We start from the raw sequence: 13,306 nt of genomic DNA on the forward strand, positions 1-13,306 counted from the left end.
GCAGAACCCCACAGGGTTTTACTTTCTCTCTTCATCCGCTACCACCAGCATCACTTCCACCAAGTGTTGTTCTATTCATGTTTCATCCTCCTCTCTTTTCTCCCTCTCTTCTTGTTGTAGCTCAACTGGGAAGGAGGAGGAGTTCCCAGTGGTCTTGAAGGTGTGTTGTTCATTCCTTCTCTTGCCCTCATTCTCTGTCTCTGTCTCTCGCTGTAATCGCTCTCTCTTAGCCTCTTGCTACACACAAACACACACACACACACACACACACACACATAGACTGGAAGCGGCTGAATGCTCAGCTAATTGGACAGGAAACAATTCCCCTCTCCCGTTCACTTCCACTCAGTGAATGGTGTGAAAAGTGAACTCCTTTTCTCACAGCGACCTGGGCCAAATGCAACGCACGTCTTCCTCTTTTCTCAGCCTGTGGCCTCAGTTTCGGTCTGTCCCCTAAGTGTCTCTCTCACATTGCCCCTTCCTGAACAGAGGGAAGCCTTTGATGGGCAGGCTACGCCCTCAAAGCGGGGTTGGATCTCTACACCGCCTCTACGGCTACAGATTAATTGCTCTCCCACACAAATACACAAGGAGCCCATGCAGGTAGCCTGATTGACAGAGAGCAAGAGAGAGAGACAGAGTGTATACAGAAGCAATAAGGAAGCAACTGGAGGGAGTGATGAAGAAGGAGAAAGTGGAGGAGGCGGAGGGGGGAGGGGAGACAGACACTGGAGATAGTGGGTGTTTTGGAGAAAAGAGGGGTCTGGAATGAGAGTTAATCTGCACAGGAACAGATTGGCTCCCCATCCCTCCTTCCCTGTCCTTCAAAGGAAAGCACAAATTCAGCACTCTGAGACACACAAACACACACACACACACATGGGAATCCAAAAAAGAAAAAAAAAATCCACATGGTAAAAAACTCAAGCATGCAGTCCATACGCTGCCACTAATGGCAACAGAGTGTAACCCAGCTCCATCACACGTGAACAATCATGGATGTATTGACAACGCACTGGTCCAGCTCACTCAGGGCCTAATGCTGCTCTCCATTTGGGGTGACTGGAGAATGGGGTTGGTGACTTGAAAGATGTGGGTCAATAAAACACAAGGGACGTGTTAGCTCAAAAGGAAATTGATTCTCAGCGGCAAGAATGTGCTGTGACCTTCACAAACCTTGGCAGGCGCTCTTCTCGTGACTTTATGAGAATTGAGTTACCTTTTGTTGCGTGTTTGTTCCAAACAAGTCCCACAGCTGATGCCACAGCCCCTAAGCGCTTCACTGTACATTAGTCAATAATAAGACTCCTCACCTCATGGAGGCTCTCAATCGATTTCACTGTAGTTTACACCATTCAAACCTTTTCCCAAGAGGAGCAACTGAATTAGAAGTAAACTCATTTATCTAATAAAATACTGTATTTTAGATGTTTAAATAGATAAAATGCTATTTCAAGTCAGTGAGAGGATCAACACCACTTTCTTACGTGCTAAAGTTACATTAAAGTTATATGAATATATTACAATAATTGGTTATCCATTACTTCAGCAGTAGTAATTTAAAGACTTGAAGTCACAAAGTCACACCCACAACCTGAGGATTGCAGTTTCATTTTGTCTCTCTATGTGGTAGTTTTCATTTTAGTGGCAGAGTCGGCCATTCCTGTACTGGATTGAGCGTAGCTGTCTGCCCTGTGATCAAAGCAGAGACATATGTGCCGCAGGCAACCAACAACTGTGATTTTTTTCCGTATATGATTTGACTTGGAGTCATGTTCTGGGGAAATGATGAAATGTGAATGGACTGGAGTGTTGAGAGTGTGTGAAAGATATCAGATGTCCTACTTGCTAAAATATCTGTAGTTCAGCGTTTTGTATTGACTGCACTCACTTTCCTTTTGTTTCTCTTCCATTACCTCTCAGCTGACTTTTCCACCTCTGTTCTTTTTTCACCACTTTCCACCGCAAGCATCAAGTCAGTCAGACTGCATCAGGCAGCGATTGAGATCATTAGAGCTGCTGATTTAACGAGCTCATAGCACCCCTCACAGCTGTGGCAGTAAAGGTGTGTACTGCAGACATAAACACACACACACACACACACACACACACACACACACACACACACACACATATGCACACACTCAAACTTCCAAATTGATTGGACCAGCACTGATTTCCCTGGGCAAATATGTGATGCGTGGTTGCTTTCATTGGAAGGAGCTGTCAGCCCGATCGCCTGCAATGTATACTGCAACACATCAGCCATGATATTGAGCCCTGCATCTGTGTGTGTGTGTGTAAGAAATAGAGAAAGAGGAACAAAGAGGCATACAGTCATACCAGCCTCAAAGGTTTCAGAGGGATTTCATGATAAGAAAATTAATTACATTACATTTAGAATTTTTTTTTTTTTTTAACATTACATTACATTTTTAATGAAGACTTTCAAGGCCTGGGTGGAGGCTTCTCCACTGTCTCAACAATTTCATCAGTATATTTTATTCTTCCTGCTTCTGGCTAAATAGCTTAGACTACTACTATCATATGCAGCCACTTCTACTTTTAGTCTGAGATGGTTCTTCTGAAAGCAGTTCATGAGTAAACACTGGCCAGTGAGATTGACAGCTCGAGGTCCCGTTAATCATTTATTTTCCTTTGACTGTCCCTGTAAGCGTGTCTGATCTCATTTGGGCTGACCCTGTTAGCTGCACAGAACGTTAATTTGTTTTGATTGATCCTAAATGCTTGTTAGCGGAGGCAGAACATTCATACAGAGAGACGGCAGGCTTGATATTCAAAATTATGAGATAGGAAGACAGTTAGGTAACATATCAATTTACACCCCACAGATTTACCGTTGCTATGGCGCATTCACCTGAAGTGTATTCCTGCGATCACAGCAGGATGTGTAAACAGATCTAAGAAAAGAAGAAGAAAAAAACAGACACTTACGTGAATAACAGGGCATGTTTATCCTCTTCGCTAAAGCAATTAAGAAAAAAAGCCAATCTCATTTGTTTGTTGTAATTAAACCAACGTGTCACACTTAATTGACCATCATGTTGTATGTTGAGTGAATGGTTTGAATTGCTATACACGGGACTTGAAGTAGTTATCTTAGGTAGTTCCATAAACAATAGGTGTCAGTTCACTGGCCTGTAACCTCAGACTGTGACAGTGTGTGATCTTGGCTGAATGCTGTTAGTCTTTTTCATAAAAGACATTTTGACATGTCACAGGATGAAGTGTAAACAATAAAATTAATGATGACTGAATTCCATTCAGTTTCGGGGTCCTGCTATTTTTCATTCGGACTCACTGACTCACTGTCACACTGTCCTCACCTCTTAGTGCACTTGAATATAACAGAACCATTGTTATGTCTCCAGTAACACTGTGCTTTTCTCGCTGTTTCTCTTCCTTAAAACAGCTGTTTACTGTTCTCAAAGAAGTTCATTTTGATGCTGCTATATAACCTGACATATGGGACTATCAGTGACAAGATTCTCTATCAAACTTGTAGCAGTCCTTTTAAGAGGCAGAGACCATGTTATGATATACTAATGAATTCACAAGATAGCACTTTGAAAATTGCAGCTTTTCACTACAAGGATAGGTCACCTTTTATGTTGAAGCAACCTTTACAGGATTATTATTAGTTTTACAAGAATATTTCTTCCACCACTGCTTAAGTTTAACAAGATGCTTACCTGGGTATACCATTGTCTCTGTCCACTAATTTAACCTCATTGTCTAAGTAAGTGTTTTTGCATTTGACAAAAGGTGTCCTCTTAGTCACTCCATTTCTGAGTTTAATTTTCCATACAAGTAAAAAATCAGGAACTAATAGTAAATGAACAGTTTGCCACCATGTGTGGGTTTAGACTGAATAACTGTCATCACTGTGGGCCATGTGACCACTCCATTTCCTCAGTGCTCACAGAGTTCTTGTTAATCAGGAAGAAAACTGAGAGGATAATTTCTAAGGATTTTCAAGACAGACTCACTAATAACAAATCATGTCGCAGAAAATCTACCTTTGAAATGTGGCTGATTTATCATTTACTTCCCTTTCATGCATCGTTAAGCAGCTGTAGCTATGACTCTCCTCTTCATCAACCTGCCCTTGTGTCTGCACAGCTAGACAATGGAAACAAAGGCCCCCAGTGTCTGGTCCTATTGTACAACTCTGCGTCCTCCATGAGTTCATAGGTATTCACAATATTTCCATTTCCCCCGAGGGGATTAATCATGATGCAGGCCATTATAATTTGTTCCCTGAAATTTGTCATGTTTGTGTGCGGCGATGCTCGATGCTCTGGAACCGCACAAGTATCGACTCCATCAATCAGTATTACCACAGTAACGTTGTGAGAGCTTGACTTCCTCCGCGTCCAGTGGAGGGGAAAGGCAATTATGCAGGTAGCATATGAGGGAGAGGGAACTGGAGACAGATCCAGAGAGAGAACGGGAGAGAACACCTGAATAACATTAAAAGGATAGACAGGAGGAGAGCGTGTTCATTTCATTTCCCATACCACTTAATGTGTTTCTCTTTCTAATGAATGCCTCTTTTGATAATTGGCATTATCTGACTGACTGTGCTTTGTGCATAACAGCCTCTATCGGTATCTGAGGATGAGTGATACAAATATTAAGCGTGACCATCTGCAAGGCCTTTCCATAATTTGGTAACTGACAATTACCCTAAGGCAAAGTGTGGTTTGAAAGACTACATCTGTGTTTTTCAACCATGTTCATTGACCACACACACTGACAAGAGTGTTTTCCTCCTCTTACATGCAGGGGTTCTTAAAAATCCCAATGAACACATTTTTAGAATATCAAAATGCTGTCACAGTTCAAAGTTGGTTGACTTGGAAAAAGTATGAACTGGATAGACATTTAACAATAATGCAGCATTGGTTAATGTTAGCAGACATAATGCAGTGTGATGAATACTCTTATGAATCTAATTACCAAAATGCTGTAGTACCAAAGTTATGTACTGATTCTAGTCATATCTTGATAACTTGCCCCTCTGTGACAAAGGGTTTCCATTGTCCAAAAAAGAAAAAAAGTACAGAGACACTGTCGAACTGGATAACATTCTCCTTCATAGTCATTTATTATGACTTAATCCCACTGTCTCGCTGACATACTGCTGAGAAGAACTCCTAAGAATTTAATTTGCTCCCATTAAATAAGTTTTTTCTAAAAAATTACAGTGCCCATATGTTTCATAAACACATCCCTTTTGCTTAAATGAATGATTTATTTTTCTCCATAGGAATTATGGAGAGCCACATGTAGAGAAGTCAGTATTAAAGCAGCATTAAGAAATTGATTAACACAGTGTTGGTTTTGGCCTTTCACAGAACTTGTTAACAATAAAACATAGAATAGTTATCAGCCTTACCCTTTAGTAAAAATGTTCAAACAATTAATGAGCGTGGAGTGTATCTTTGGAGAGCTATGAATACCTCTGTTCTTCATGGCAAACAACTCTCCCACAACTTTCTCACAGTTTTTAGAAGCAATCTTTTCCGACTTCTAAAAGGAATGCTTCCTCTCTGGGCAGACCTGCTAAATCAATTAAGGGGGTGACTAATTAAGCCACATGTCAATAACTCATCCCAATTAAGGTACAGAGTAGAAATCAGGCATGCACTGAGTCCAGGCTGCTCTGCTGCCCATCGATTCAGTTCTAATGCCAGGCATTTGTCCAACGCTGCTGGTGTACTTCCATGGTATCTTTCAGTCCGTCAACTAGCGCTGTAATCAAGTCCACAGATAAAGTGAGTAACAAGCCAAAACCGTCAGAATCCATTGCTGATTTCTCTGTGTTACATGAAAATTGATCAGTTCAACACGACTGCTAGAGATCACATTGAGAGGGATGGGGACAAGTTACACACCGTTACTTTATGAAATTGTTGTGATTGTTGTGCTTCTTTTTGGCAAACAGAAACACACTTAATTGGTCTAGACTGCCTGTTGTAATACAGTCTGAAGTTCTCAGAGGCAAATGGACTGAAAAATCTCAGGATTGATGCTTTTTGAACAATCAAGATCAATACACAGGAGTTGAATAAACAAATGTAACCCTAGTGTGTTAACTATTATTTCTGTCACTTTTCACACACTGTCAGCAAAGCACGACTTAATGACAGGGCTTTAGCAAGGTTAGCTTGCAGGCTATTTAGTGATTTGAATGACACAAACACACCGTTTTTTGTTACCTCAGTAGACATCGCTCCATGGACAGAGGAGGGTTAGCAGTGAGTTTTTACAACAGTGAAAATAGCTATGCAGTTCGAAATTGTAGGGGGAGCTCCGTAGATTAAAAAAAAAAAGAAAAAAAGCGACCAATATGAAAAGGACCGGACTTCAGCAATTTTCCCATCTAGAAAAAAATGGCATTCATTGGGGTCTAGTCACCTGACACGTGGAAGTTCATTATTTAATAACCTTTAAACTAATTTTTGGTCTCCATTGATTCTTTAAGAATATTTCTTCCAAATAATATTTTAGTGTTAGTTTAAAGCTTAATGCTTCTCAAAGAATATTGATGAATTCGGAAACCATCAAATAACAGACCAAGCTGCTGCACTGCTCCAGCAAACTGCTATAAGACCATTCCTAGGATTTTGTTCTAAATGTTTTAGTCTCTGTTGTCTTGAAGAACTACCAATGATATAACTGTTCTAATCCACACCTTCTCCTCAGCCTGTTTGACACATTTTGTTTCTTTGTCACCTCTGCAGTAACAAAAATTTTTTATAGTTCTGCCTCCAGCAGGATGACGTACACAAGTACTTGACAGCAGAAGTGCGGTGGCTCAATTATAGGAATAACATGCTGGGGTGCCCCCCGCCCCACACACACACACACACACACACACACACACACACATACACTCTGTTCACTCAAACTGGAGTGGAGCGAGCAGATTTTGACGGATTAGCCTCATTATACTCTTCACATAGACTTCTATTAAAAACCTCAAGACAGGCACTCACATTATAATCTATGATGGAGACATATTTAGGAACAAAAAGATGGTGTATTTCCTTTCTTTCTGTTACATAGAGTGTGTCTGATGGTGACGATATTTTTAACCTAGAACAACAAGCAGTTGCATCTCTGATTGTTATTCCTCTACTTAGCACCGTAGAATTTTTTTTCCCATTGTTAATGCTATTCTGAGATTTATTTGCATTAATCAGGATATTAAAAAAGATTGCATGATGCACATTACACATGGGGCATAACACAAAGCACACCCAAACACTGAAATATACACCATGGAATGGGCTGGGAAAATATGCATGAGTCAAATCTGTTCCTGCACACGGAGTATTGTAATGAAAGCCTGCCCAGCCTTTATGTCTGAGCTAACCCCTCATCATTTTGAACAAAGGCAGGGGAAATTGACCATTCTGCCAGTACTTATAGGACAGCCATCATTCATACATTAGATAACCTTTTACTTCCTTAATTTGTATTGCTCAAGTGTGTAAAGCGCCATGGCCACACTGTCTTTTTTAACTAGAAATGTTTCTGCTCAATTGGAAACACTGAAAATCAAATTCATCTTAAGCTTCTAATCTTCTACATTTCATTTCCTTGAAGCAATGTTTCAGTGCTTGCCACCCTGTTGTGGAAACAATGAGTGCGGAAACTGATTTTAACTAAAGGAAATACTCTGTGTTGGTCTGATAAATGAGCTCATCCCTAATCCTAATTGTGTCAAAGGCAGGATTTACCACTTCATTTTCTAAACAAGCACCGGGGCATCACACCGTGGTGTGGTTTGCAATCAATCTCATGTGAATATCACCACTGTTGGTTAATTTTGCAGTGTGTACAAACGCATGGGGGCATGCACCTTTTTCTTCAGGAAATAATTGGCTGTAGCTGTCAGTAAATACATGGTTTAAATCATAACCCCCCTTATCAGCTGCTCGCCAGTCCTGTGTTGTGTGAAAGGGATGGGGAGCACGCAAAGTGAGAGTCCTTTCTCGCATTCAGAATTTTCCATTTTCATATTAAACCAAGCCAGTTTAAGGACTGAATCTTGGCATTATTAAGTCCATTTTCCAGACTGTGCCTTTTCCACCCTCAACCTTCCTAAACTGAAAAATTCACTTGCATTTTTAATGGCCTTTTGCTTTCAGCTCCCAGTGATTGAGCACAGATTTCTCAGGTAGTGAACAGTAATCCCTGGTGGAGATGTTTCCATTCAGCCAGCCATCCGTTTGTTGTGTGTATTTCATAATCCTGTATTACAGGCAAGAGTCTAATCGTTCTCTTAACAATGAGTGGGGACTGAGAGTAGATTTTAAAAACAAGAAAATTACATGGTATTGTCAAATTATTGGTTTGTTGGTGGCATCATCTGTTTTGTCAGTTTTTCTTGAATATAATAAATAGACATAATGCTAGTGTACAGTAACCTATCCAACAATGAGGATGAGGTCTAAATGTGTTTAATTTTAACCATGCAAAGTTTATTGCAGTAGGCAACAGTCAGGAAAGATGACTTTAGAGGTTGTCCTCTGTCTTTGCAGTGGGAGGTAATAGCAGTTGAAGGTCCATTTAGTAGCTTCTGTGGAGTTTTTGGTCATATCACATGGTCTGCAGATGTGATTTTTCAGTTCAATGCTGCTCACTCCAGAGACTTCTAGTCCATAGTCTATGGGCTTACAGTTCAAGGTTCAACATTCATTCATGACCCTGTAAACAAAAGAAAATGTAAAGAAACCTTAAAATTATTTTTTTTTAATTATTATTTATTATTATTATTATTTATAGAACATATCTATTTAAATCTATCTACCTATTTATGTTCAGAAGTGCACATACTTAAATTCACATCCGGCTAGTGTTGTCTTTGGAGTTCATTCAGTAACTACTAAGCTACTTTACAGTCATTTTTGCAGGAAAGCATACAATTACAAAGAATGATTTGATACAAAAGAAAACTGTAATATGAATGACCAACCCGTGCCACTCCTGAAGGACCTGTGGGTGCGCACTGAGTTTACACACTGCAAAAAATACTGTGCTTTTCCTTCAGACGTGGTGTCATAGATCTGTACTTTTTTCAGTAATAGGCTATTTGTCATTTGCCCATCTGTCATTTGCTTTATCACAGGCTCATTGCAGAGACACCTGTTTCTTGACCTTTCTTTAGATAGTCGATTTCTTTTTTCCCTTCAAGCAACAATCAAGTGAAATCATCAGGTCGCCGTTGTGAGGAAATTGATTTTTCAAACTGATACCGAGACTCAACAGCTTTTTTTTTTTTTTTTTTAACGCGGGCTTTTTTTTTTTTTTGCATAGAATCTACTGCTGAAGTCATTCTCCGTCTCTTACAACAGCAGCCAAGGACAAGACAGCATCAACAGAGAGAGGGAAAAGACGAGAGAGAGAGAGAGAGAGAGAGAGAGAGAGAGAGAGAGAGAGAGAGAGAGAGAGAGGTGCCTCCTCTCGCCATTGCCATAATTGTCTCGCTGCTGAATCGATGTCGGTGTGAACGTCGCTCTTAACGGGAGGCGACGGGAGGAGAAGCGTGGGATTTTAACTTCACACACACGGACAAACCTATGCTTGGATTTCGGTTCTTTTCCCTTCGCCAATGCAAAAGGAAATATGCAGCGAAGCTTCACCATCCTCTACACCAGTTTACTGGGGATGTGCTTGGGTTCAAGCTCAAGTTTTCCAAGTAACATCAATATAGGTGAGGGTGACGCACACGCAGCATTAAAACCTCCTATTTCACGTTAAGATTGTATGTTTTTTTCTCATTTATTGTAATGGGTGTGTGTTTTCATGATTTGCCCCTCAGCTTCGCTCTTGTCCACTGTTAACTCCTGTTTCTTTGCTGCTCAACAGGAGGATTGTTCCCAACCGAATCGCACGAATATGAGGTTTTTCGGTTCGCCCTGTCGCACCACCAGGACATCCCCAAACTGGTGCCGCAGGTGGATATGGTCAAGATGGGGAACAGCTTCTCCATGACATATGCCTGTAAGTGTTATAACACTGGAAACACATTACAGCTGCTGCTATCTGCCTCCTTTTTTGTCTGTCCTCTTCTTGCTTCCTCTCAGTCTGTTGCTCGACTTGTTCCAAAGCGCCTTGAACTCCCTGAGTAGCACAGAACCTGCACAGGCTTTAATCGCATATATCACAGACCTACTGCAAAGATTCGCATGTGTTTGTATCTTATTAACTGTTGCGTGGGATCGCGAGGGACTTCTTTTCTCAGCCTTCCTCTGCATGATTGCAGCGTGATTTTGCGCTCCAGGGAAGGCACGGGGATTTAAAAAACATCCTCTGCAGCAGCAGCAGCAATAACAGCAGCAGATCCTATAGTCATATAACATCAGCTTTTTATAGCTATATGAATAGTAAAACGTCTGTCACTGATCCCAGTGCGTCTTTGCTGCTTTAAAACCGAGGTAGTAAACAAAAAAACTAAAGCGCAAATCAGTGCTCTCAGGCGATGTGAACAAAGAGGGAAAGCGACTCTAAATGCATTTCTAATTAACCACGGATCACAATCGGATTATCTTATTCTGTCAGAACACACACTATTAAACCCTCCCACCATAAAATCTCTTCAAAGACACCCATACACACGCATGTACAATATGCATTTCAACTTTCAGGACTTCATGATTACCTGCCCTATCTATGTCAATGTGGATCTTTGATCTTTCAGATTTTAATTTAGCCTATGTGATGAATAATTGTAATAGAAGAAGATGGTATGGATGAGGTGGGATGAAGGATTTATAATGGTCAGTGAGGAAGTTTGAAAAATCATTATTCTGAGTCCCTGGTCAGAGCAGCGGGGACACCATTCTCCTGTGGGTGATAATGTGTGCCATTATGCCAGCCCAACAATAACTCAGTGTCTGGGCTTTACAAAGGAAATGCCAGTCTAAATTGTTTCTCCTTTGTTAACCCTGCACTTATCCCTCCTTTGTATTCTGACAAGATTTTGTCGCCCTTGAGGCTCCCCGGCCGTGTTTTTTTTTCTTCGACTTTCCATCCTCGACTCCTCTTGAGTTTGCCTGTGGCTCGCTCACATTTGTTAGTGAAGTCGGAGACCTCCTGCAGATGCCCTCTGACAATCGTACCTTCCTGCCTCTCTGGCAGGTGTATTACATGGCCTCAGCGATAGACATTCGATTGTCACCATCAGTCATCAATTGTTGCGTTTTGACTCTGAAACCTGTCTGGACCTCCACCCTGGTCTCTGATCCGTCCCTGCTTGTTTGCATGCAGTCATAGATTTCAGTCGTAGCTCACAGAACAAACAAAGAAGTGGAAAAAGGACGATGCTGGTTTATAAGGACAAAAAATATAAGCATGTGACTCAGAGGTTTAATGTAATGTGGTTGTAGCAGTCCTTATGAGATTCAGTTTGGAGCTTAGAATTGGATTGGAAATAAAGCATAATGTGCAACAGCACTCATGCAGATTTATAGACATTCATCGTTGGTTGCCGTCGAACGGTGAACACCACACTAAAAGGAAATTTACACTCTTCCGTCAGAGTAAAGCCCAGATAATGCTGCATGTTTTGTATTATTTAGCATCAGCTTCCTACACCTGTCCATAAAATCAGACTCCACATGCATACCACTCACAATGTGCATGTGTTGTTTTTCAGAGATGACTTTAAGAATATGATCAGAGGTGTGGACAATATTTAGAAACCTGGACAGTCCACAGCCCCCCCCCATCCTCCCTCCTCCTTTAGCTATTTAGGCCGGGGACTCAGAGCTCAGCTCTGTAATGAAATGTAAACACACCCAAGATGCCCTCATTAATGAGATGGTCCTCTGCTCAGAAGGGAATGTGATGTGAATATGAGGGTCAGGCTGCTGCTGAACGTCTCCAGGGATGTCGCTAGTGGACCAAACATGAACCTATAGCAGCGGAGGAGGGGGGGGTTGTTGGAAGTGGGGGGAGAGGGTACATTAATGTCTTAGTCACAGCGTGCACCCAGTGGAGAGACAGCAGCATATACAGTAGGGTGTTAAAGAACAATATGGCGATTTGGACTCTAATGTCTAACATGCAGCATGGCACACCTTCTGGTGATTGAATTCCTCTGATTTCTTCTTTATTGATTTGATCGGTATTATCAGCTCCAAACTCCATCAGAATATAATGACAAAAAGTAAAAACAGATACTTAGTTATTTTAAATATCCACAAAGATGTGCTCAGGTAACCACCCAAAAACTGAGCATTTGGTTGAGTATCGCTGCCAGTATGTAGGATTTACCAAATCCAGTCCTTGTCATCACCACAGGAAATCGCTCCCCCTCAGTCCTCTGAGTGATGCCATCAAACTGGACATCTTTTCTTCATCCTGTCACTTATATCAGTGCAGTCCACAGGTGCGATGGTGGGCTGTGGTACAAGCGTGTCAGGAAGATTCACAGTGGAGGGAGATTGCAAAAGTGAAAAATGACACATCTTCCTGCTGTGTGTCACTCGTTCTAAAAGAGTATTTGGATGTGGAGGCTAGAGATGTGTTAGCGAAGAAAAAAAGAAGGGCTCCAGGGCTTGTTTATAATGAGTCAAATGAGAAAAAGCAGCCTATTCCTGGCTTTTTTTTATTTAGTAAGCTGTGTGCTGTGTGCTGTGTGTGTGTATCTGCATCTGGGTGCATTTGTAAGACGTCTTGAGTGAGTGACAGTTCACCTCTGAAAGTGCGCGTGAGTGTGGGAACGTGCCCGCTGCTCTCGGGGTCCACTAGTGTGAAAAGCAGTGGGTGAATGGGCCCTTGTGCACAGGGGGATGAATGGAGCTCCGGATGAGGGCGACTCTCATCAGCTGGCTCTTATGACTATAGCCACTTCCTAGAAGCAAGCCCTCCCACCCCACACACAAAAAACACACACGTAGTCATGTTCATGCACAGACACACACACACACACACTCGCTGGCACCTGCCGAGAGAGCGGGAGAATAAGGGTGGGGGGAGGGACTAGGGCAAAGGTGAAAGAGAGAGCAAAAAGCAAAGAGGAGGAAACCATAATGGTCAGAAACATTCAATAGGTAATGGTGAAGCAATGCATTTTATTTCCTGTCTGCGGAATCGTCTGGGTGGTAATAACCATGCCAACACTGTGGGCATAATGTGAAACAGGGCACTGGAGCTATTTTGCATTTTTCTGTCGTCTTCCTTAGATTGAATATAAACAAACCAACTCACAACGTAGAAGCATGCCTCTGTTTTCCTTTTTGGCATTTTTTTATTATGATTCATGCTC

General features: G+C 41.5%; 1 protein-coding gene across 5 annotated transcripts in view; it reads left to right on the forward strand.

Annotated features, from left to right (window-relative positions):
* Positions 1 to 9,460: 9,460 nt before the first annotated feature.
* Positions 9,461 to 13,306, forward strand: part of gria1a (glutamate receptor, ionotropic, AMPA 1a) — a 64,741-nt gene continuing 60,895 nt past the window's right edge. For all 5 annotated transcript variants that reach the window (XR_015036776.1, XM_085788348.1, XM_085788346.1 and 2 more), the window contains exons 1-2: positions 9,461 to 9,748; positions 9,904 to 10,038. Coding sequence is in view for 4 of the 5 variants with exons in the window: in XM_085788348.1 (XP_085644474.1) it covers positions 9,661 to 9,748; positions 9,904 to 10,038 (223 nt within the window). In the remaining variant the exon portion in view is untranslated. The remainder of the gene's footprint in view (positions 9,749 to 9,903; positions 10,039 to 13,306) is intronic.

This window comes from Trachurus japonicus, chromosome 10 (assembly GCF_045865225.1).
Source record: "Trachurus japonicus isolate A0001 chromosome 10, Traja_1.0".
NCBI lineage: Eukaryota > Metazoa > Chordata > Actinopteri > Carangiformes > Carangidae > Trachurus > Trachurus japonicus.